Source organism: Nycticebus coucang, chromosome 3, assembly GCF_027406575.1.
Source record: "Nycticebus coucang isolate mNycCou1 chromosome 3, mNycCou1.pri, whole genome shotgun sequence".
Taxonomy (NCBI): domain Eukaryota; kingdom Metazoa; phylum Chordata; class Mammalia; order Primates; family Lorisidae; genus Nycticebus; species Nycticebus coucang.
In genome coordinates this window covers 16,752,947-16,779,197 of record NC_069782.1, presented here as the reverse complement: position 1 = coordinate 16,779,197, position 26,251 = coordinate 16,752,947, and the positions used below count along the sequence as shown (strand labels likewise).

Below are 26,251 nucleotides of genomic sequence, written 5' to 3'. Positions count from 1 at the left end.
AATACATGATACACTTAAATGTAAAGCTCAAATATAAAGCTTCTAGAAGATGACATGGACAAATTATTTGCAACGTTGCTGCAGGTAAAATTTTTTTGGGACATAAAAGTACAAACAATTAAAAAATTATAAAATGGACTTTATTAAAATTCAAAACTTCTGCTGTTCAAATCTGTATGAACAAAAAAAAGGCTAGGAAAATTTATAAACATGTACCTCACAAAATCCTTATGTCTAATATATATAAAGAGCACTTCTAACTCAATAATTTGAAGATGATTGTCCATCCATTTTCTGTTGCTGTCACTGAATACCCGAGATGGGGTAATTTATAAGGAAAAGAAATTTATTTCTTACTGTTCTGGACTCTGGGATGTCGAAGAGCATTGTGCCAGCACCTGGTGACTTTCTTCTTGGCATGTCATCACGTGGCAGAGGGACAGAGGAAGTAATCCAGCTCGGGTCTCTCTTCTCTTTCTTATAACGCCACCAGTCCCATCATCAGGGCCCAACCCCCACGACATTTTATAATCCTAATCGCCTCCCAAGAGCCTCATCTCCAAATACCATCAAAATATGAATTTAGAGACTGTTTCCAACCCATGAAATTTGGGGTACACCATCAAATCATAGCAAGGATCCATTCAATTTTTAAATTGGGCGAAATATTGGAAAGACACTTTACAAAAGAACATACGCAGTCCACAAGCACATGCAAAGACGCTCAACATCATTATTCCTCAGGTAAATGCAAATGAAAACTATAATGAGATTCCATGACATACCAACTAGAGTGACTAAAATTTAGGACTGAAGATGCCTAGGGCTGGAGCGGATGGGGAACAATTAGAAGTCTCATATAGTTACGGTAATAATGTAAAATAGTACAATCACTGCGAAAAATTCTATGGCTCTTTTAAAATTAAACATCCATCCATCATACAATCTAGCAATTCCACTTCTAGGTATTTGCCCAAGAAAATGCTAACATAGATCCGTGTAGGATTTGTACACAAATCTTCACAGAAGCTTGATTCATGATAACAAGTTGTGGTGTATTCAAACAATGGAGGACCACAGGGCAATGAAAAGGAATGAACCACAGATACTTACCACAACACCAGGACTGAATCTCAAAAATATTGTGCTGAATTAACCTATAATGACAGAAAATGTATTAGTAGTTTATCTAGCGTCACAGTTACGGTGAGTGAATTCACTGCCAAGGGGCATTAGAAAACTTTTCGGGGTGATGAAAATGTTCTGTATCTTGGTTATGGTGGTGGTCACATGGGTGGAAGTATTTTTCAAAATTCCTCATTAAACACTTTAAAAAGGCATGTGTTTTATTATATGTAATAATTATGCTTCCATAATTATTTTTTTTGAAGACAAACTCTTCCCGATCGTATGCATTATAGAAAAACTCTTCATAAGTATATACATAATGGAAATCATAACGGTCAGATATTAAATAATAAATGTCAGAATAGAAGATGAGGCGTTTTCATGAAAAAAGAGAAGGATGCCCTATTGTAGCAATTAGTCCTATTCATCCAGCATTTTCACTTTCTCAGAAAATAGTAGCACTGCATTTCCTTGCCCTGCCCCCCTCACTGCCCTTTCAATGTTGGCTATGCCCCTGTGATCTGTTTTGGCCTGTGAAATGCAAGCATAACCCCACGAGTCGCTTCCTGTGCAAACTTGAAGAGCCAGGACAAATATCCTACATCCCCTTTCCACTGTTCAGTGGACATGAAAGCACATGTCAAGATGAAACCTTGGTGAGCTAGGGCCCTAAGTGACTACCAAAAGCAGCCCCAGCAGCCCACACTGCATATACAGCACAAGTGGATGATAAACTTGTATTGTGCTAAGCTACTGAGACTTGGGAGTCCTTTGTTATAGCAGCAAACGTAGTCCTGCTCATCCTAATACATCTTCCTTAAAATGTCTCTTGTACTAGGATGTGCTCTCTTAATTGACATATTTTGCAAAATGAAGTACAGCTTGAGGTCAGCATGCTAGTTTGAGATGGACTTAGTCGATCCTAACTTGTTATTTATTAAAGTCAACTACATGAATTATTTTTTAAAGGGGAAGAATAAAGAAATTTAACATAGTTTTAGATGTTATTTCCAGGAATATTTTCACATATGCAAAGTGTTGGATCCTTTATAAAACAACATAGTAAATATTTACCTACAGCAGGGATGCTCAGACTTTTTTATCTCAGATTGCCTTCACACTTTCAAATTACTGAGGGTCCCAATGAATTTTGGTTTGTGGGTTAGAGCTATAGATATTTATGTATTAGAATTTGAAGCTGAGAATCTTTAATATTTATGTATTTTAAAATAGCAATGATAAACCTAATAAATGTTCACATAAATAACATGTTTTCTTAAAAAAACTAATTAGGTTTTCCAAAACTATGCACACATACACACACACACACAAAGAGTGGCATTGGTTTATATCTTTATGAATCTCAAACCAGCTGCAGTGGTTCACGCCTATAATCCTAGTACTTTAGGAGGCTGAGGTGGAGGAGTTTGAGACCAGCTTGGGCAACATAGCAAGACCCCATCTCTACAAAAAATAGAAAAATTAGACAGGTGTAGGGATGCATACCTGTAGTCCTGGCTACTTTGGAAGCTGAGGTGGGAGGATTGCTTGAGCCCAGACGTCTGAGTTTGCAGTAAGGCATGTCACCTCCAGCCAGGTGACAGAGTGAGACACTGTCTCAAAACATAAACAAACAAACAAAAAAAAAAAACACAAAAAATATCTCTTTAATGTAGCTGAATGTCTAGATTCCCTTATCTGTAGTCTTAGCTGGATTCTCATATCTGCTTCCGCACTCATTGTTTGATGTTTTTTGTTGCTTGAAGTATGTGGAGAAAACTTGGCCTCAAACAGGTACATAGTTGCAGAAGGTCTTGGGGATTGCCTGCAGTCTTCAGAACATACTTTGAAAATTACAAGAAAGAAAAAAATAACCACCCTTCCTATGTTCTGCAAATGAGTTTCATGCTTTGGGATGCTGGCTACTCTTTGGCCCCATCTCTGGCCACCCAACGCATTGCTCCAGCCTCTCTGGACTCCTCACGTCTCAAGCACCTCAGACGTGTTTCTTATTCAAGGCCTTTGCATCTGCGGCTTCCTCTGGCTGGAAAGTTTTCTCAGCGCAAAGCTATAGGGCTTACATTTAAGTGTCACCCAATCAATGAAGCTTTCCCTAACCACTCTGGAAAAAATGCTTCTCTGTGCCCTACCCAATCTGCCTTATTCTGCTTTATGTTTTCCATTGTACTTACTGTGGTCTGAAAATATTCCATATTTTTGCTTGCTTTTTGTCTGCCTCCTCCCACTCAACACCGGCAGTTATCTCCCTGAAGGCAAGGACTGGCTCAATTGGTTCGCTGGTAAATACCCTGACCTTCAACAGTGTACACAGTAAATATTACTTGAATGAATCAATTCAGAAAGTGGAACTAAAAACATTTCCCATTAAAAAAGTTTCTGATTCTAAAAGCAACAGGGTAGAGTTTCATAAAACTGAACCAATATATATCCACTCTATCCACCCACTGAAAAACCAAGTGAAGTATCTATTTCCACCAATAGAGTATTAGGGCGGGACCCTGAGCCAGCAGGTGCCAACTCTTAAATTTCCAGGAATATTGCTACCTGGTTGGTAACGTATTAGCATCCTGAAATTGGCCATGGTGGGAGTATTTATACCACATAAATTGCAAGTCTTATTTGCACCAGAATGTTTATTGCAGCCCAATTCATAATTTCCAAGACATGGAAACAGCCCAAGTGCCCATGGACCCATGAATGGATTAACAAATTGTGGTATATGTACACCATGGAATACTATGCAGCCATAAAAAAGATGGAGACTTCACATCTTTTATGTTTACTTGGATGGAGCTGGAACATATTCTTCATAGTAAAGTATCTCAAGAATGGGAAAAAAGTATCCAATGTACTCAATAATACTATGAAATCAATACGTAATCACCTACACATTCATATGTAGAAAGTAGAAGGGAAGAGGAGAGAGAGGGAAGGGGAGGGGGAGGAGGGAGGGCATTTCCAGGGACCTCACCTAACATGCATGATGCAATGGCACATTTCAAAACTATTAAGAACACAGTATAATCGTGATGGATGTGTTACTTAGTTCAATGTAAGCATTTTACTTTGTATATCAAATCAGTACACTGAACCCCATGAATGCATCAATGTACACAGTTATGATTTAAACAAATAAATAAATAAATAAATTATAATCCAAGAAAAAAATCCCAATTTAAAAAAAAAAAAAGAAAGAAAGAAAGGAAGAAAGAAATTGGCAAGTCTTACCAAATCAGCATTTCTCTTCACGCCCCACCTTACATTTCACTGGCCAGCTACTCTGGCCCCAGAGAGTCTCTTGTTAAGTACTTACCAGCACACCACTGGCTAAGGCTATACAGCCCAATGCTGTGTTAAAACCTTTCTAGCCATGAATCTCACTCTTCAAACAAAAAGTTTTCAAGAGGTATAATGCACAGATAAAATGGAAGAGTTGAAGTTGAGATATGGGTAGGTTTTCTAAATCCCACCAAGTCAAATAGTTTCTCTCTACCCTCTTTGAATCAGTAATTATCATCTCAAGAACATAGCTTGAAAATTACTGCTCCAGTCCAACCCTTCTCTGTGCTGATGAGGAGAATGGAGTCCAGAAAAGAGAAACAACTGGATTAAGACCACAAACACCAGAACTGAGGCCTCCTGACTCCCAACTCAGCAGGGGCATCTATATTGGACCAAGTTTCCTAACTTCTTTTGGCTTGAAAGGATGATTTCCAATCATTTGTGAGATTTTGGGTCAGATACCAAGATTGCCCATTGCAGGTCAAGAGTGTGGGCTGATCCAAGGGTCCCTCCTATGGAAATCACAGCAATGGTCATGTTTAAGAAATGAGTGTAAGGCTAAAAACAAGGGTAAAGAAAGAGTTCGAGGCCCAGGAAAAGGCAGAAGTGGTGGAGGAAGGAAGGAAGCAATGAACACTGGGCTTTGGCTGTGAGCAAGGTAGTTGGCATTGGATGTGGCAGCAGGATCATAAGTAGATCAGCTGGAATGGAAGATGCAAGGACAGGAAAGACCTCAGGGAAAACTGGCGACTGCACTGAAGCTTGGAGGATGGCTTACCTCTTTTAATATGTCCCTTTACTCTTTAATCAATCCTCTTCTCAACAAGGAGTACTCTGCATGACTTCATGGGCAATATGATCCCGCCATTCCGGATGTCCAGAGAACCTGAGCGTGTGATTGTAAGTTGTTTCTCTAAGAAGGGAGGCAATTTTCCCCAGATCTTCATGTTTCCTCCTGTCATCATTACAGTCCCAGCTACATGTATTTAGAGAAGCCTAAATACATGAAGTCTAAGCAGGGCCTACTTTCAGTGACCATATGCCAGATGCAGACTTCTGAATCCATCCTGCTGATCCGCATCAAAGAGGTATTAACCTACAACCAAGCCTCTTGGTGCTGACCAGCATGATGGGTTCAGAAGTCTGCATCTGGCTTTCTGCTTTGCACATGCAGGCTTTTGTCTAGCCTCCAAAACCCAATGGCTGAAGCTTCCAGAATGCCCTAAGCACTACTGCATCAGATGTTTTTCAGCTTCAGTGATTCACGAATTCCAATTTGCAGAACATTCTCAAGCCAGCTATATTTTGGGAGTCCCTTCCTCCAGCTGCCTCCAGAATGCACTGTTCCACTAGGAGGTGTTCCTCTGGAAGTCCATTTTGGGGGCATGCTTGTGTCATCACCCTGTTCTGGACTTTGAGGATGTGGTGATTCCCTGATTTTTGTGTAATAGAAGTTGCTATTGCAGGCCTGACCCCCAGCAGGTCCGTGCAGCCCAGCCTGACATCCTGTGTTTCCATATGGCTCTAAGCAGGTTGCTTTGAGCTCCCAGTCCTCTAGACACAGAGTCCCCTGAGGCACAACAGCACAGGAAAGAGCACGTGGAGCCCTTTTGGGATGTGTGTATGCACAGTTTCAGACAGAAGGTACCCAGCCACTAAAGGCATGCTGTCCTTTCTGCTGAGTTCTGAGCCACTGCAGATGTCAGGATGGAGAAAGACTAGGACCTCTATCCCAGCCCACTGTTGAGTCATTAAGAAACTAAATCACTCTATCCATTCCATCTGCTGAGACTGGATCTTTGAGAACTTGACACCAATGGGGTATGATGGACTTCGCGTATGTGTCTGCAGAATGCATTGACTTGGGCAGTGGTCTTCATATCAGATGATCTCTGTTCAGCTCTTGCAGGAAAATGTTGTTTACATGAACAGGAATGGTGGCAAGCTGGGGCTTATGACCGAAGGGCCTGAGTTGCAGAAGGATCATCCCGGATGCCCCACAGAGCAATGAAAAGCTTGGGCTTGGAAGTCAGTCATCCAGGCCCACTATGAATCCAGCTTCACATTTAACAGTGGAGTGACTTAGGCAAGTCTCCATGCTTCTCCTAAACTTTTTCCTCCTCTGCAAGAATGGACATAGGGAATTTGAGGAACTTTGAAAAAGATCATGCATGTAAAGGGTAGGCACAGAGTCTATAGATCAGTAAATACTTGGTTTGTGTTGGCAATAATTATTTTAATCTTTATGCTGGGAGTTCCCTGTGGGATGGAAACGTTGCTAACTGTTCATCTGATTCCATTTTCCTTTCCACATTTTAAATACTATAAACTTGAAAAAATGAGCCATGAAGTTAGGCTGGGGTGAGGGGACTGAGTTCTGGCCAATGGGAGGTAGGCACAGATGACACACACCTCTGCCAGAGCTGACCTTTAAAACATTAAAACATTCTGACTTGGTGTGTGTGTGTGTGTGTGTCTCTCTCTCTCCCCCTTGTGCAGCTAGAAAAGAAGCAGCCCAAGGTGGCAGAAGCACAGCATAGAAACAGCCCAGATCTCCAAGTGCCCGCTTGGGGCATTGTGCAGGGAGAACTGTCCAACCCATATAGGATGTGGTAAGAGTAAGAAACCATTGTTTATTATCTTGTGCTATTCAGATTTCAGGTATTTCAGCATCATATGGCCCGTCCAGACTAATTCACAAATGAAAATTAGCACAGGGAATGGTCACTGGAAGTGGCCCCTGCTTAGACTGGCTTCTTAACAAACACATATAGCTGGGATTGCTCCAGACACAATGGCTATTCCCAGTTCAGGAGAGAAGAGCAGTGTAATTTTTTCATCAGGAGGAACTTAACTGTCACAAGTTTACAAACAAATTGTTTGCAAATTTGTTTCTCACACAGTCTCCTACTGGAAGCACACAGTTGTACTAGCAGGGGCCGGGGCTTGTGATGCGGAACCCTTTGTCTGCACTTTCTGGCCCTTACGAGCCATCACTGCTGTTCCACTGCTATGCCCCAAACGTTGCATGGTTCTGTGAATTAAAAACATCCTCCCTATAAATTTCAATAAGTTGGCAATGAATTTCTGCAGCGGAAACATATTCACATTTAAAATTGCACATCATAGCATCTATCTCATCTGGGGACCACCTGTGGAAGGAAGTAGCCATTTGTACACAATGTCGTAAATGATCACAGCCAGTTCGTGTTAGCATGTGGCCACACTTGTTTAACAAAACACCACATTCCCCAGACCATGGTTGTCCTGTGTGACTAGGCCAGAAGTTAACTCTCTAAAGCTCTGCTATGAAGAGCCCAGGGACTTTATATACCCTGTGCCCTCTGCCTGGAACGCTCACGCTTCATATAGTTGGTTCTTCATTGTCAGACCTCTGTCCAAAGGCTCATTCTGTATTCAGTACCTCTCCCTTGAGTCTCTGTCTCTGCACCCACCCATTTACTTCATGGCCATTATTACTACATGTATGGGGGGGGGGGTTTACTTGTTTACTGCCCATTTCTCCTACTAGGCCTAAGTAACCACAAAACCCACCCAACCTTTAGAATTCCAGATATATGAGCTAATAAAGCCCTTGTAGAATTAAGCTATTTTCATCTGAATTTTCTGATATTACAGCTAATTTTACAGCTAAAAAATCTTCCTAGCAAATGTCTCTCCTTTCTGTACTATTACTACTGTTGTCTTCAGGGAGATTATCCGTATAAATTCAAAATCTACTATGTGGCACGCACTGTGATAGCTACTTCATATTGTAATCTAACTATTACCATAACTCTGAAAGTTAAGGATTTCTTAATGCTATTTTATGGATAAGGAAACTGAGGTTGAAAAGGTGTAACTAACGTGGGATGCTTTTTGCCATCTTTGCATCCTTTTCTTTGGGGGAGCTGTGCTCTCACGTTTGGAGTCTCTCCGAAGGACCTGTCATTCGAGCACTCATAGGGCAGGCACACGATCCAGGTTGGCCAATCAGAGCACCTCTCCACCAGACTCTGTGATAGGACAAAAGGAGACACGTGATCCAGGCAAAGCCAATCACGCAATTGCTGGGACGTCAGGACCCTCTCTTACTCAAGGATCACGCGGTGAAAGAACCTTGTAACCCTGCTACTGCCAGGAACTTCTCTGCTGCCATGTGCAGAGGGCCTGCCTCGTCCAGTGAGAGTGAGTGAAAAAGAGGCCAATGACACCCGTCAAACCCCTGGATCCAATTGTACCTGAGACACAACCTTGGGCTACTCAGGACTTAGGCCCACAAAGCAATAAATTCATCTTGTCACTTAACATGGTGTGAGCGGGTTTCTGCCACTTGCCGATGAATTAGAATGCAGTGGGCTCAGTGTGGCTCAGTGCTGGTTCTCTCACTTCTCTATAAAAGCGACCACTGCCCATGAACCCATCAATGGTTGGCTACACGTCAACATCACGGTTTCCTCACCACCCCTCATATTTCACGTATTTACTGCCTTCGCAGTGCACCTACTGTTCCCTCTACCTGGATGCAGAATTACGTCTTTCCAAAGGGACTCTCTTTAAGCAAACTTCCTCTGAGCCCTTTACTCTGCCAATGACTGCCCATTTGCTACTGGTGGCAGAAACTATTACAAGAATTAACAGCCTACACAGGTCAGGCAAATTGCCTTCCTATTTTATTTATTTTTTAATTTTAAATATCCTATTTTAAAAGTCAGTGAATACTGCCCTTTAAAAAAAGAATCATTGCTTCCCATTCTATTGAGTTTTTTGCTCAAAGTGACTTCATAGAATTTCTCTCATTCCTTCTTGATAGCCTGTTAAGAGTTGGGTAAGAAAGCAATTACTACAGCTTTTAGGTAAGAAAACTGAGGCCCAAGGAGGTGTAGCAATTTGACTCAATAGCAATTATCAGATCAAGAGTGGAATTAGAATTCTTTTCACCTCAGCCTAGCTTGAGAGGCATCCAACATGCTCTAATTTGGCAAGCCAAAATTATAAATATCCACTCCCCAACTCCCTACTGTACCCAACCCCTGGTCAATTTGGCCAATTAAGCCCCATTAGATTAGGTTACCATATAAAACACAGTATGCCCAATTAAATTTGAATTTCAGATAAATTATTTTTTAGTATAATCATGACTCAAATATTGCACGGAACATACTTATACTAAACAAAGTATTCATTGTTTATCTGAACAATGGATTATTACTGTCTATTCCAATTTAACTGTGCATCCTGTAGTTTTATTTCCTAAATGCAACAATGCTACATTATATGTTCATCAGATCAGTAAAGTGGTGCAAGTTGTGATTTCTTTGGAAAGTCTTTTATTTCATGGATCCTTCTATAACACCACTGTTAAAATGCAGAGCGTTACTAATATTTGATGGTAGGGTAAGTTTGGTGTCATTTGACATTATGGCCAGGATCCAGGAATAATTCTTCCTTCTTACCCTAGTTGCATCCCTCTTTCCAAGAGCTTTCTGGAGGGTCTGTTTGGACAAGAAACAGTGGCAAAGGGGATTCTAAATGGTCTTTTATATAGATAAGAGTAGTGGCCTTCCCCATTAGGAAATAATAGCCCATAGATCTTAGACTTCATTCATCTCAATCAGATTAGCAGCCGATTTGCTCTTGGGATGGTGGAAAGGGCCCAGGAGGGAGCCAGCAGCAGAAGTTGGATTATGGGGAGAGAGTATGGCTGAGTGTTAGCCTTTGATGAGATATACAGTCTAGATTGGAGGAACTTGGTCAGTAGTCTCTTTAAAAACCAGAACTAAGAACATGCAAATTTGGAAGCTATGGGGTAAGCCAAGGTGGATCCCACAACTGGGGAGGAACATATCAGGCCTCAAAGGGAGAAGAATAAATACGGTGTGCAGAGAAGCACAGAAAGAGGGCACTCAGTCCTCTCGAACCCATTTCTCCAGTTCTTGATTACAACTGAATTGAAAGTTGCATTTTATCTTCTGAGAACGTTGAATAAATTCCCCCTTTGTGTTTAAGCTAGCCTGGGTAGTCTTTGTTACTCACACTCATTCTGTCTCGTACTTTACTAAGAAAAACAACCAAAATAAAGAAGCAAGGTCTCTGTTCAGTTCATTGCAATTTATTTAATTTAAAAATAAAAACAGAAACAAAAAAACAAAATAAAACAAAAATCAGTTTCCAATGAAAATACAAACACTTTGGGTGGTTATCCAGCTTTTTTTTTTTCCCTGTAGGCTGTTCTGGGCTCAAACCAATCAAATGAGCTAAAACTAATTTCGACTGGAGCCGTAAAGCGTGTCGCACCAATTAAATTACACCAATATATTATTATAATACCTTTGAAATGCCTTTCAGACCAATAAATTAAAAAAGACAAATTCAACTTTTTATTACCAAAAAAAAAATAAAAATTAAATAAAAGTCACAACACGAATTTTTTTAAAAAATGTGCAGTCAAGTTTCTCTCTTTCTCTCTCTCTTTTTTTTTTCTTCTAGGAATGATACCATGCCAGTAAATCCCTATAGAACATTTCCAGTTTGGCAACAAGCAGTCAGTCGATCATTCACATTTGTACTCAAGATAGTAGGCCTGGGCAAAGCTGCCTGAATTTCACCCTGAAAAGTGCTCCGCATCATCTGAAGAAGCCGCACCTGGTAACAGGGATGGAAATTCAGAGGGTACTTAGCATTTTCGTTTGGCCTGAGGTCTTGAAGCACTGCCTGAAAACTGATCATGCCTTGAAATTTACCTGTAAAAAAGAAGTATAATTCTACCCCTTTGGCAGATGTGTAAACTAAGACGCAGAGAGGCCATCAGAGCAAGGAAAGGACCAGCTGACATTGAATCTCCTGTTCTGTCCACCAGGTCATAAAATGTCTCTCACTTGTAATTCCATGGAACTAAATAACTGGAATGGGCTGGTGGGGATAACAGGACTTAATTCTGAAGCAGGAGAGCTGCTTTCAAGGGATTTTCCCACTATTCCAAGTTTTTCCTTGAAAGGATACAGCATATCTAGAATCAGAGGCTGTCAGCAGAGAGTCAGAATTGAGCAGGGTCTAAGATGGTGGTTCTCAACCTGGGGGTCGCGACCCCTTTTTAACAATGAAAATACATTGCGGCATTAGAAAGGTTGAGAACCACTGGTCTAAGAGACCAGCTAACCCACCCCCTCATCCTTCCCGGAAAGGAAAATTTAGCTCCCAACACAACGTAGGTGCCTAAGGCCACCTGAGACTTAACTCAGTCTCTACTTCAGAGTGGAGAAGGTTCTCTGCCACAATCCCTGGTCTAAGTTTATGGACAAAAGGGAACACACAAGTGTTCTGGGGGAAGGAGAAGGGAGTAGAATGATTTTTCTTAATAGCATCACCTTTTCCAAACAATAAGAATAATGGAAAATACTAAACAGACTCAGTCACCTGGCAAAAGGAAAGAATACATCAACCAGTAGGCAGATGTTATACCCAAGTCACACGGACAGCCGCTGACGTGGCCAGCTGCCACGCATGAGGGGCCAGCAGGATGGCAGTATCAGCTGTTGAGAAAAGACTGCATAAAATGAGGCAAGTAGCGAGCTCAGAGGTTGTAGCTTGCCCTCCATGCACCCACAGTCCCCATACACAATTTGCTATCTACAGATTTTTTTTTCCCTTTTAACCTCTAGTGGAGTTCAGGAAGGAGGTGGAATTGAATGAAAGGAAGCTGGGCAGCTTCCCATAATACACTGCTCAGCTCAACCTGAAGGAACGCACAGGCCAAAGCATGAGAGCTGGCCTCACGGGAAGAAAGGGCAATTTCATTCAATTACTGTTCCTAGTGCTGGAAGGTGAATTCTTTTTCATCTCCCTTTGAACACTGTTGAGTTTTCCCCAAAGATAAACCCAACACCATTCCTCCTTTCCATCTAAGTGGCTATCAGAAGTCCCACTTTGAAATAAAGATTTCAATTTGCCTACGCCATCAGAATCTGAAGTCATCCCCCAAAGATCAGTAATTCCAAGCCTCGTACCCTGAAGGTGTCCCATTGTGAGGGTGACATCTCTTCACCTACAATCTAGGTATTTAGAAGTTACATGGCTGGCTTTTTTACTTAAGGTAAGAGTCCTGCCACACTTTTCTGCCTCCTCCAGAACCATCAGATGACTTGTAAGGGAATGTTCCCTCTTTCATATGTTTTGTTCCCAACCCACTTTCTCTTTCAATACCTTATTCATTTAAATGAATGAAACTTTTTCCCCCAAAGCCCAGGAGTTCATGTCTAAGTTCAAAACCATGACATAGAATACTTGCATTGGGGAGGAAAAGCATCTTCTCTTCTCTGACTTTCTTTTCCTCATTCTAATATTCCACCTACACACTAACTTCCTAGAAGCAAGCCTGTCTACCTCTGAAGATGCTATACTAGGCGGACAGGGAAACCATGTGCTGTCAGTGAACAGGGCCAGTAGTTGAGCTAGGTGTTCCTTTGGAGACTATGGACAGTGTCACATCCGATCCAAAGCAATTTATGCAGGTGAGAACCCAAGAGGCAGCATTCCAGTTAACAGTGAGACACTAAAGACATCAATTTCCATTCATTTGTGCAAAGACCACAGAGGGTCTTGTGCTCTATCATATACAATAGTTGTGACCTCTAACACCATCATCTCTTCCCCTGTCTACCTTGGAAAGGTTGCATTGAAGAGCAGGGCAACCATCAGGAAAGAGACAAACAGTAAGAACCTGAAAAATCACCATGGCAGACTCTATGTCCTTAGCAGATTTCAAAGGACTCTCTTAACCAATGCCCCATCTTCCATTCAAGGTAGAGTAGCAAATTAATAAATGCTGCCTAGTGACATGAGAGAGACTCCAACCAATGCCCCATCTTCCATTCAAGGTAGAGTAGCAAATTAATAAATGCTGCCTAGTGGCATGAGAGAGACCCCACAGGATGCCTTAATCTAATTCCTGGGGTTTCGCCAGGTCAAGGATGATAATCACATGGCGTAAGTACTATTGCTTCCCTTCCCCTTCCTTTGGCAGCCATTACTAGTCGATCACAGCACTCTTTCTCCATGTGCCTAGGTGATTCAAACCAGCACAATTGGCAGCCACTATCAACGGATCATTCAAGCTCAGGGTTCTGAAATCTGCTTGCCAGCCTATACAATCAAATCAAACTTGCTAACATGAGTAGAAAAGGAGCAAACTCTCTGGGACAACCCAAAGCAGATGGCCCCAGTCTTTCCTGCCTCTCCCCGAGAAGCATCAGGATGACATCTTAAGAAATGCTCTCTCCCCACATCCGCTGCCTCAACAACACCAAGTCAACACCACCTTCCCCAGGCAGTTGGTCCTCTCAGAGGTGCCATAAGGCAAATGTCAAGTACGACCCAAATTCTGACTGGCAGTTGGTGGGACTGGCAGAGATCCCACTTCTCCCTTTTAGGTGCTGCCTCAAGGCTGCACTTGAGATGGTGCCACTTCTTTTTCAGGCTATTGTCATGGCCAGCAAAGAGGTAAGCAGCCCATGAGCCCAAATTTTGCTCCCCTTCCTCCCTCGCACCCCCCACCCGCCCCTGCGTCCTGGCACGCTAGTTGAGCTTGCTACAGATCTCCAGCGCTTGTTTATAGACCTGAGTCACGTCATCCATGTCCGTGAGGAGGGAGAAGCTGCTGTCTGCCAGCCGGTTCCGGTATCGCTTCAGGTACTGGGGCCGGGGCCGGTTCTGGAGCCCCTCAAAGTCCTGGATCTGGAGGAAGTTTTCAGCAGAGACACAGCTGCGGATGCGCTGGCGAGCAGGGCGATTCTCCTGCAAATCCAGCAAGTCGAAAGAATCGCTGGACAGGATGCTGTCGTCACTGATGACGCTGGAAGGACGGCTATAGCTCCGGGAGAGGCCATCGGCGGAGACGCCAGGCTCGGACAAGGATTCCAGTGTGGGCATTTCAGGGCTGACGAGAGCTGGGTCCATGGCGCCCGCTGAGTACTTGCTGCTGTGTTTCAAGATGCCCTTCCTCCGGCAGGAGAGGCTGTGGGAAGTCACCCTGGCTGGGTCCGGGGGGCTGGGAGAAGGGAGGCCACTGCCCATCACATCATTACTGTCCAACAGCTCTGAAGACTCGCTGCGCTCTGGGGACGAGTAGTAACCGGATTCTCTCTGCTGGGTCTTTTTCAAGATGCCTTTCTTGGGCAAGGTGGCTGACTGTTTGGGGCTGAGATTCCCAGGCACTTCTGCCTCGGGGGAGCTTGGGAGGGGCAGGCCAGTCCGACACAAGTCCTGCTCCATCTTGAAAGAAGAGGGTAAGGTGGATGCAGCGACGCCTTCGATGAAACCGGTGCTGTGCGAGCGATGCTCACTGTTGCTTCTCTTCTTCAGGATCCCCTTGGGTCTCTTGGAACTCACCTTGGCTGGGCTTTCGGGCACCGAGTCCTGGCCAGACTGGGCAAAGTCGTTCTCTTTCTTGGACTTCTTCAGAGACCGCTGCCGCTCCAGCATGACCTCCGAGGCCCCGGGTTTGGCCAGGCCCTTTATTTTGGCTTCAGCCTCAGCCTGCAGCCCAGTCGAACGGTGGTGCCAGTCAATGATCCGAGCCAGGAGCGGGGACTCAGAATCGTGGAGTGTATCGCAGTCACAGACGCTGCTCTTGTAGCCCCAGTTCACCCACCAGTGGTTGGCAATGTCCTCAATGGTGGCCCGGCGATCGGGGTTCACCATCAGCATCCACCGAATCAGTCCTCGAGCATCTGGGGGACAAGGGACAAAAAGAATCAGGCATTTGTTATGCAAGAGACTTCGGCTTTGTGACACAGGTGACCCTTCAGGTGTGGCTAAAGAAACACACTCACTTCCAGTAAAATCCGCGGGGAGCCCTGGTCCAGCCACACTAAGCGGCAGGAATCACAGCCTTTCAGATGGTCTACTCAAAGCATAACCAAGACTCGGACCCACAGGCCAGTGTGTGCGCCATCTCGTCCTGGCATGAGCTCCCATATGAGTGGAGGAATGTCAAAGAACTACCGAGCTTTGTAGAATGTGGAAGGTCAGGTTCATTCTTTCTTTCACCAAGAAAGAATCCAGGCCCAACTTTGAGCAGGGTCATACCAGTTCCTCTGGGGCATATCATTTTACCATAAGGGAAAACAGGTATAGATCACCCTGGCTTCTTTATTGCCCCATGGTAGGCTTGTGTAAGCATGCAGTGCTGAGGTCCCTGGGAAGATGTGTCTGTAGACAGAGCATGGGGTAGAGGCGCTTACCTGGCACAGCTGGGCAGTGAGCGCGACTATCCCCAAAGCCGGTCTCACCCCCAGGTCTTTGCCAGGCTCCGAGACCCACACCCTGTGAGTTCCCCTTCTTTCCCTCTCTGAGCTGTATCCCACGGAGCTTTCAGGTCAGAGAGCTGACTTCTATCTGCTACCAACTCAGTCTGTCTAAAAAATTCTACTTCCTAGTTTCTGCTGCCTACAAATTAGGGAAAAGCCCCAAAGGAATAGTGAGGAGGCTGGAGGAACCAACTGCCTGTCACTGCTTAAAAACTGACTTTTAAGATCAAATTGTTCTCCCCCGGTCAAGGTGAATTATATCCTGGGAAGCTGCCGCTTCTGCTCAACTGCTTATGTGACCTAATGAGTAACTGGCAAAGGCCTGGCGACAGAGAATGGGTTGAGCTACACCCCTGAAAATAACAAGATGATCATTCAGTCAGTCACTCAATAAATATCTCTTGAACCCCTACAATGGGCCAGGAATTGCGCTGGCACGATTTAGCTGGCAAGGCAAATAAAATCATAGCGGCCACCCTGAAATTTCACAAAAATATGCTGGCTTACTGAAAAAAATAAAGATACACCTCTCTATATATACACATATAAAGCAATTGATCCTCATACCCACAGATTCTGTATTTGCAAATTTGCCTACTCACTAAGATTTATTTGTAACCCACAAACCAATACTCTCAGCTCTTTTGCAGTCATTTTTGTCCATGCACAGAGCAGCAAAAAATTCGAGTCACCGCAACACGCATGTGTATTCACAGCTGAGGTCAAACGAAGCAGCATTCTGCCTCCTCCATCCAGGTCTCACGAGATAAACTAGTGTCTTCTCCTCAGTCTACTTAGTTCTGTATTTTTCATATTTTTGGATTTTTTTTATGATTTTGCTATTTCAAAGGATCCCCCGCCCCCGAAAAAGTGCTAAAGCACTATCTAGTGTCCCTAAAATTAAGAAGGCTTGAGAAGCCTTATGGAGAAGATCTGTGTCAGATTGGCTGTGTTCAGGAGGAGTTACGGGGCTGGTGGCCACTGAGTTTGATGTTCATGAATCAAGAATATATATTCCATAAGGTGTCTTTAAACAGAACACACAAAGAACCATGTTATCGATCAGCTGACAAAAATATTGTGGCCAGAGATTCTCTGGAACCTAAACCTGTATTTTCCCTAGGAGCTATGAGTCAGTAATTCAGTGTTTGCAGCAACTTTAGGGAACTTAACTACAGAGAATAATGAAACTCAACTGTGTGTGTGTGTGTGTGTGTGTGTATCTATCTATCTATCTATCTATATATACACACACAGATAAAAAATATGATACTTAAGGCGGCGCCTGTGGCTCAGTCGGTAAGGCACCGGCCCCATATACAGAGGGTGGCGGGTTCAAACCCGGCCCCAGCCAAACTGCAACCAAAAAATAGCCGGGCGTTGTGGCGGGCGCCTGTAGTCCCAGCTACTCGGGAGGCTGAGGCAAGAGAATCGCTTAAGCCCAGGAGTTGGAGGTTGCTGTGAGCTGTGTGAGGCCATAAAGTGAGACTCTGTCTCTACAAACAAAACAAAACAAAACAAAAAATGATACTTAAATGAAGTACCCGTGTTAACTTCATTTGTTAACAAAAACGGCCAATGATAAAAATGACCACCTGCCCACATTCTCTGTACAGGCATTAACACTTCCCCCAAGAGACGGAGCTCATGACCTTGGTTGCTTTGGCCAGTGGAATACAGCAGTGACAGTATCTTGCAAGCACAGACACATCCAGGAAGCCTGGTGGCTTCTTTCTCCTCCCTAGAACCCTGAGCTGCCATGGAAGAAGTCCAGGCTCTGTCCTGGAACCAAGTTGTGGGGAGGCATGTCACAGAGGGCGGGCCCACACAGAATAGGGCCAAGGGGTCCAACGTGCAGCCCTCACGACTGCCCTAGGTGTCATGTGATTGCAAATGTAGGAGGAACAGCCCTTCCTAACTCACAGAATCCAGAGGTAAGATTTCATGGCTGTATAAAACACAGAGTTTATTCTAGGGGAATGGGGTAGACCTGTTAACCAGCAGTAGATAATAACAGGGAGCCTGTGGGCCGTACTTCAGGCTGGGGACACAGCAGTGACAGAGGGAGCAGTGGAACACCACAGAAGTGACCGTATCTATCTCGCAAGCACAGACACTTGGAACCCTGAGGTCCAGGGAGAGTGGTTTCCATGTCTACATGGACTGGGGGAAGGGACTTCTTATGATACCTCTTCTAAAATTGTCATTTATGGTTGAGAAACTAAATCCAAAGAGATTAAGTGATGTGGCCAGGTTCACACAGAAGCCAACGGGACTCCTCCAATATTTCCTCTGAAAATTTCATTTGAGATGGTTTGAGTAAAGCAGCCTAAAAGCCAGCTTTGCCAAGGATGCCTTTTCTGGCAAGAACAAAGGGTTTGAAAACCGGACGACTCCCTATAGACATATTAAAACAAAAGCACTGAGTATGTGAGTGGTGTAAGCTGATCACTCTCCCCTCAACCTCTGACCGTCCACAGGGCACGCACCTGAGGGCTGTGTGGGTTCCCGGTACTCTCCGCTGCTGATCTGCCGAATGAGGTTTTTGTGATCAAAACCATCGAAGGGCATTGTTCCGTAAACGAGAGTGTAAAGCAACACACCCAGGGCCCAGCTGTCCACCTGGAGCAGAGAGACAGAACATATAGGAGCTGGGATGCAGATTCGGGGAGCCTGTGAGCAACCACCCCTAACGCCCCCAGGAGCTGAATGCAGCACCTGGTAGACAGTTCCCACCAACCACTGACAACTGATAGTGGCACAGCTGGGGCCCACGACAGAGGCCAGCACTCCCAATCTATTGATGAACTTCCTTCACACAGACTATCCAGACTGTCTTCTTTGATCCTCACTGTAATTTTTGTGAAGCAGATCGGGCCAGGATTATTTTCATCCCCATTTGACAGATGAGAGTACTGCGGGCGTAAGGAAGCTACACGGTTTCCCCAGAGGCCCCACCCTGGTGATGGGGGAAAGACTGGGGAGCAGGGCTCTTCCCTCCTAATCCAGAAATCAATCCCTTCCTGTACTTTCTTCAAATGGATCAGGAGTTGCAAAGGCAAATCACCTAAGAGCCAGGCAAACAACAGGCATAAATAGGACAATAAAAAAACTGGGGGTTCAACCAGAGTGTGAAGTGTGGGGACAGAGACGAGCTGTAGAGTGCCTTCAGCCCTCCTAGGCAGGTGACCTCTCCTGGGCTAATTCCTGCCATGTCATAACATAGGCCCAGCGCTGTTAGACCCTTTGTTTTTTTTCCAAGAGAAGTCAGAAACTGGACTTGTATGTGGAATTTCCCAATTAATAAATGTTCTTTCAATTTTTTTTTTTTTTTTTTTAGAGAGAGACTAATGTGTCCAAATAAAGCAAGTTTGCTGGCCAGATCCCAGGCTGCCAGTTTGTAATCTCAGAAACAGGTCATGAAAGAAGCATTCAGTATCTACAAGACACAAAGAGTGTGGAGTGTCTACAACTTTATAAATTAAGTCCTATGCTCCTCCCTTATACCCTTATTTTTTAAAAACTTTCTCTTCACTGCAATTGGTAAAGAATCTTGGCATCCTTCTCTTCATCCTCCGGCCCTGCCCCCAAACACTCTCACGCACATAAATATTTGGAAGAAAACATTTCAACACACTGAGCAGCTGCTATTTAAGGAGACTGAGGGGATAAATCTCTCTGTAAAAAGAACTTTAAAAAAAATAATAATAATCACTCATTTTGAAAATGAAAACTTATTCATTTTCAAAATAAATTTTTCACATACGCATCTTACAGTGGCCCTGAAAGTTTGAGGCATGTAGAGAAATATATTTCTCATACATCGGAAGGTACAAAGATAATGTATTTCCTTAGTCAAATATACATATGCTGTCGAAAAATATATGTGAAGAAAATATTCACCATGGAATCAGGATTTTTGTCTGTTTTGATACAATAAGAAAAAGCCTAGCGTCCAAATCTAGGGATATTATCACATAAATGGTATACTCATCAACAAAACTTTGTCATTAAAAGAATCAAGTTTTTATTAATAATGAATTTGGAAGATGGCACAATATAGTTTTAAGTTAATAGAAAGCAAAGTATAAATAATTTTATTAATTTAACTCAATTATTTTTCAATTGATCTCAATTATTTTTGAAATGCAGAGCTCTACAATGGAAAAGAAAATTAAAAGAAAAGTTTCAAAAATATTAAGCGGCTATCTTTCATGGGAGGATTCCAGGTAATATTATTTGTTCTCTTTTAGACTTTTCTGGATTTTCTAAATTTTCTCCCAGGTGTGTATGTTATTGCTTTTATAATCATATAAGGAAAAATTTTCTTTGCTTGGTTTTGGGGGATTTGTTTTTTAAGCATTTCCCAGATGCAGTTTTTCCCTCCCTCTTTCCCCCCAACTCTTCCCTGCCCCCCAGTACACACCAGGCAACCTGCTCACCTCGGGCCCACGGTAAGGTCTCCCATTGACAATCTCAGGAGAAGCATAGAGTGGGCTCCCACAAAACGTCTGCAAGAACTTGTCCTTCTGGTACAGGTTGGAAAGCCCAAAGTCAGCAATCTACAAAAAGAAGCAAGACCCAGGGAGACTTGTTAACATTCCAGACTGTGTCTGCAATGGATCAGTTCACACCACACAGCATACAGAGCAGATGAGGGACCCTGTGTGGGTCTGGCAGCTGGATCGCCATTTTCTCTCCAGGCCTGAGTCTTCATGAAAGGACCACTCAGCCCAATTGGGCCAGTGTTTCCCAGCAGAAGTCCTCAGCATCCATCATTAGGTTCTTCCAGGCTGCAGAATGACCTCCTTACAGTTACTCTTTAAAGGGACTTTCTATTTTCACTTCAGTGTAGACTTGCCCCGAGAAATAACATTCACAAAATCACCAACTTGATGCTTCTGATGAACATGAAAGTGTGTAACGATTAGCTTAAAAACTGTCCCTCTGTGGCCTACCCACAATCACACAGTGAAAGACCCCAACCTATTAAGTCGGGAGCACCGCTTTCCTATCCATTCACATTCTGATCGGAACAGTATCATGCCTGCCTTGTGGCCTGAAATGAAATGGACTCACAGCACTGGGTTTTGAATCATCCTATGTCAGCCCCAACTCTGCCCTGAGCTACCTGAATGACATGAAGCCGATTGCTTAGCAACTTTGAGCCCAAGTTTACCCACCAGAAAACGGGAATAGATGGTCCTTCCCCTGTTTTAGCTTACAGGATCATCATGAGAATAATATGGAAAACAAAAATCAAGATGAGTGCAAAAGTGCTTGATAACCTTCAAGTTCCAGGCAAATGTCTTACCTAACCTTGACACTGTATTGCACACATATTGGGACCGTTCTCTTCTCCTTGGTTTAAGTGTTTTATTTACAATCCTTTGTGATAACATTTTTACACATACATGTATATGTAAATAAAACACTTAAATCAAAGGAGGAGAGAAAGGTTTTTTCCTTTCTTCAATTGTGTCTATATATTTTTTGGCACCCTCTCTCTATATGTACGTGTATAGAGACAGGGTGCCAAAAAATATAGAGATCATTGGAAATCGTTCACTTCCAATGATCTCTCTATATGTATGTGTATAGAGACAGGGTGCCAAAAAATATATAGACACAATTGAAGAAAGGAAAAAAACGTATTAAATTTGGGAATACTCAAGTCATATTTGACTTCTGCAATTATAGGAGGTGCTCAAATGTGACTTATATTCATCTTTTGTTATCAGTATGTAGTGAGTATTACAGCTTTAACACAATTTGTTTCCTAAAATGTGTGTATCTTTTTTGGCACCCTCGTTATATTTCCCTTCCCCACCAGACTTTGAGTTCCCTGAGGCAGTTGACACATTCCACATCTTCCTCTTATCTTTGTATCATCCACTGCTCGGTACCTGCCCACACCCAAGAAACACTTGTCACTAGAGCAGGCATTATGTTTTGAAAAGCACAAGATAATTAATAGATAATATAAAATAATAATAATCATAAACTTAGTTACCACTTAGTGAACGACTTCCAATGATCAGGTACTATTCTAAATACGTTACATTCTCTAATCCCATCAAACCCCTCATTTATACGACAATGGAAATATATTTCATGCCACTGAACCAGACACCTAAAAAGGGTCGATTCTCTGTTATGGATATGTTACCGCAATATTTTTTTCAAAACCCCACTAAACAAATGAGGAAACCAAGGGTATAGAGATGAGGTCATTCATCAAAAAAAGATGTAACCAGTCAGCACAAGGGTAAACTGCTGTCTCTAAATCTTCAAACCATTGTCTCACATTCCCCTGGGTCACCTGCACCTTTCACTCCAGTCCAAGCAGCCTTACAAGCTGAGGCCCGGTGCGTCTCTGCCATTCGCCAAAGCTAATTTCTACTGGAGGCTTATAAATAGGCCGGATGGTTCACGTGCCAGGAGATCAGCCCAGCCTGACGGATGACACTGAGGCAGCCCCGTAGAATAAGCCTTCTTTGTAAATCATCCCTGAATAAACGGAATGTCATTGAAAGCAGCTGGCATACAACCGCCCTCAGAAAACACATTCTCGGGGCTCAGACTGCACTTCATTGTCCTGAATTCCACTTTCTTATCAAGGCCCCTGACTCGCCTGCAGGAAGTTGGTTGGAAGCTTTCCGAAGTGTGCCCCTTCCATCACAAGAGGAATGGAATGGCCATGCACAGGAAAACGCGTTCCCTTCCTGCCTGGCAGCGTCTGCGGCGACAGGGGCGCCATAGGAGCTTGCAAATACATGCGTGTGTGAGAGGCACTCACTACACACACACACACTCATGCTGAGAGTGCTTGCTCCAAGTCTGGGCAGCCTGGTTGCTCTGCAGCCGCTCTGCAGAAGTGTGTTTATGTTACGGCCCACTCCCATCCTCACAGACTGATGTTTATCAGCCTCTCCCAGTAAAACTGTCATTGCCGCTGACACAAGATTAATAGAAATCGAGATAGCCAGTGTTCTTGGCACTTTAACGGAAAAGCAATATTAATCAACACATACTCTCTCTCTCTCTCACACACACACACACACACACACACACAGAGTTCTCTTAAACTTAAGCCATTTAAACTTGGCCTTCAATTTACGATCAAATGCCATAAGATGCTTATATCAACTACTGGTAAGAGGGGAATCAACTGGAGAGGCTATTGGTACTGAAAACTCTCAGTTTTCTCATCTGTAAAATGGGTAGAAAGAGCATCTATGCCTCCAGTGTCATGGTGAAGATTACATGACATAAGGTATGCAAAATGCTTACAACAGCAGTGACACCAAGTTGGAACTCAGTAAATATTAACTTCCCACCCTTAAATCCAAAGAGTTAATTAACTTCATGATATTTGAAACAGAGTTGATTCCAACACTAGGGACTCTCAAAGTGAAGAAATAGAGGAGTTTTAGATGCCAAACAGTCAATGAAATAACTTTGAATTACAAAATGAAAAATTCATTACTTCCTGTATTCTCTTTCAATCGTATAGATTAAGTCTAGGAAGGTCTCAGCTGAGCACTGAGATGTCTCTAGCATCCCCATTACTTATCAAAGAAGCAACATTCAGGCTCACAGCCTGTGGCAATAACCAACATCAAGCTAGAATTTAATAACTCTATTTCATTTCCATTGCATTAATCTTTGACCTTCTCTTCATGGGAAGTGATGCTGGTGTGCCATTTAAGGTAACTGTTTAGGGCTTCCTTGTCAAATAGATTTTACTTTTAAAAAGTGGCTGGGACTAAATAAAAATATTAAGTAAAAGAGTGGCAAGGGTACTTGGGAATGGCAAAATCCAGGAAAAGAATGAAGGAAAAACTGAAATTTGGAAAATAATTGATTTCAAACATAAAAAAACAAAAATAATTCCAACCCAGAATTGATTTGATCTGAAAAGGCCCTAAGACATTGGTTCTCAACCTTCCTAAGGCTGCAGCCCTTTAATACAGGCCCACTGAGAACCGTTGCCCTAAGACATACTAATTCTGCTCCTTGCTCTAAAAGTGAAGCAGCTGAAGGTTCAAGGACATAAGAAGCTTTGCTGAAGGTCACAAAGAAGAGCAACAAGTACAGTGCAAACAGGAGTACAGTGGGATTTCCCGGGCTACCTCATCTCTATGTAAGAACATCGGCTCTTTACAAAGGCTGACTCTCCAGCAAGGAGGCAACCGGGCTTTGCTTTTAAACTAGTGCACCCAGAATATTTTACAGACATACAGGTAAGCTTTGGAGAAAGGTATCTAATTGCCATTTTTGCTAATTGTTTTGATTGTGCCCCTGCCTGGTACTAGTTCAGACCCACCCTCTGTTCTCTGTTCCTGAACTGGTAGTGTAGACTGACCAGCATCAGTTAAACCTTGACTCCGAAAAGGAGTCTGGAAATTCAAGGCTCATGCCCTTCATATTTGGAGTTCTTGTTGTTATCAAGCCTTTCTAGAAGTGTGTGCCCTGCTGGATGAAAATCAGAGTTAGAAAAATAAATGAGGAAGTGATTATTCACATTTCAAAAGGATTAACCTTACTACAACATGGATGAACCTTGAAGATGTTAATGCTAAATTTAATAAGTCAGACAATACGGTGTAATTCCTGAACCTGAGTTCCCTAGAGTAATAAGATTCACAGGGACAGAAAATAGAATGGTGGCTGACAGCAGCTTGTGGGAGGAGGAAAAGGGTGAGTTATTGTTCAGTGGGTTCAGAGTTTCAGCAGGGGAAGACGAAAACATTCTGGAGACAGTAGTGATGGTTGCAAAAGAATGTAATATGTTTAACACCCCTGAACTATAAACCTAAGATGGGTAAACGTTTTAGGTGACATATACTTTGCCACCATAAAAAAAGGATTAATCTCAGATTACTGTTAATAAGAGCTCACCTAGTGAAAAATGAACTATCAGCTTGCTGATATTAACCACTAGGACAAGAGGCTGACCACAGTGATGCTGATCGGAGACAGTCTGACAGGCGTCTGCAGTCTCTACAAGGAAGTGCAGTGCACTCCAGAGATCAGAGGTTTCGTAGCCAGGAGAACCTGGGGCTAATCTTGGCCTTGTTAGGTGACTGGCGGGAAATGCTAAATCACTCAATTTCCTCATCTGCAAAATGGGACCTGGAATACAACCCCCCTCAGATGGGTGTTGAGAGGAGCAAAAAAGACACCTCCAAAGCTCCAAGAACAGTCCTGGTGCCAACTTCTATGAATGACAGCCATTTTGGCACAGCTGATGGTCTGGATGACTTAACAACTATTTGCTTCCCAGGCAACTTCAGAACAGAAAGCACTAAGAGCATCTCAGAAGGTAAAGAGCCAGGAGATCTTATCACTCATTTATAAACTAGGCATGTCTAGCATGAGAGGATGCATCTATGACAGGAAAAGGAAGGGATCCAGGGTTCAAGTTCAAATCCCGACCCCACCTCGCACCAGCATCTGACCTGAGGCATTTTGGTTAATTCCTCCCCGTGAACTAGTAGCACTGGCATCTCAGAAACAGAGACTCTCTGCTCCCCGGCCCCCATAGTGCACCAGAGTCTGTGTGCTCACAAGAGCCCCGGGGGATTCACAGGGACATCAGCCACTCGGAGGCCACATATCTTCATCTGCAAAATGGGGTTGATGACCACAATGAAACCTACCTGGAAGGGCCTGGAAGAAACCAAATGAATGGATACAGGGAAAGTGCTTACACCTTGCCTTCAACAAATGTCAGCCCTGAGTACACCAGTGTCTCAGAGTCTCAGTTCCCTTTTGCTGGAAAATGCAAGTACAATGGCACCAACCACATGGTGTTGTGAAAACCACAGTCGGATGACGTAAGATAGGAATAATAACAACAGTGGTGCTATGTGCCAGGCACTGTCCTGTGGACACTACGTACATTCACGTAGTCAATTCTCACAACTACCAGGAAGGTTTCACTGTTATCCCCATTTTGCTAATAAGGAGTAAAAAGATGCTAAGCCATCTTTTTACTATGCTAAGATGGCTTGCCCAAGGTGTCAGAGAGGAGCTGTGTTGGCTGTAAAGCATTACTTGAGGGTGTTCAACATTTTCTTTCTCCACTATGCATTGGAAGAACAAGAGTTGTCTTGGGCCACACATTAAACACACAAACACTAACGAAAGCTGATTAGCAAAAAAAAGTTCATGCATAATTTTCATAATATCCAACCTCAGAAATATCCTCACAAAATCAGTATGCAGCCTGTGGGTTGCAGGTTGGACAGCCCTGTAAGGGGAATTATTGCTCTCAGGTAGCTACCAGGGAAATGGGCTTTCTGCGTAACTCTTGGGAAGATAGCAATCCCATGCACAAAGACACACTCCATAGCTCCCTTCCGGCCTTGGAGTTCATTACTATGGCTTTACCCATGACAGCCTCACTCCTGAGTCATCAGGAAATGAAGGTAGGGAGTGGAACAATAAGCAAAAGTAAGTGGGGTCGGCTTGCATCGTCAGAAGATCTAAGCTCAGGCGGAGAGAGA

The 26,251-nt window shown here is 43.3% G+C and overlaps 1 protein-coding gene across 3 annotated transcripts in view; it reads right to left on the bottom strand.

The window, feature by feature from the left end:
• Positions 1–10,527: 10,527 nt before the first annotated feature.
• The window catches only part of NUAK1 (NUAK family kinase 1), a 73,918-nt gene continuing 58,194 nt past the window's right edge, over positions 10,528–26,251 (bottom strand). For all 3 annotated transcript variants that reach the window (XM_053585112.1, XM_053585114.1, XM_053585113.1), the window contains 3 exons: positions 20,180–20,299; positions 18,227–18,359; positions 10,528–15,158 (listed from right to left, as the gene is read on the bottom strand). In XM_053585112.1, coding sequence (XP_053441087.1) covers positions 14,005–15,158; positions 18,227–18,359; positions 20,180–20,299 — 1,407 coding nt within the window. In that variant the 3' untranslated portion in view covers positions 10,528–14,004. The remainder of the gene's footprint in view (positions 15,159–18,226; positions 18,360–20,179; positions 20,300–26,251) is intronic.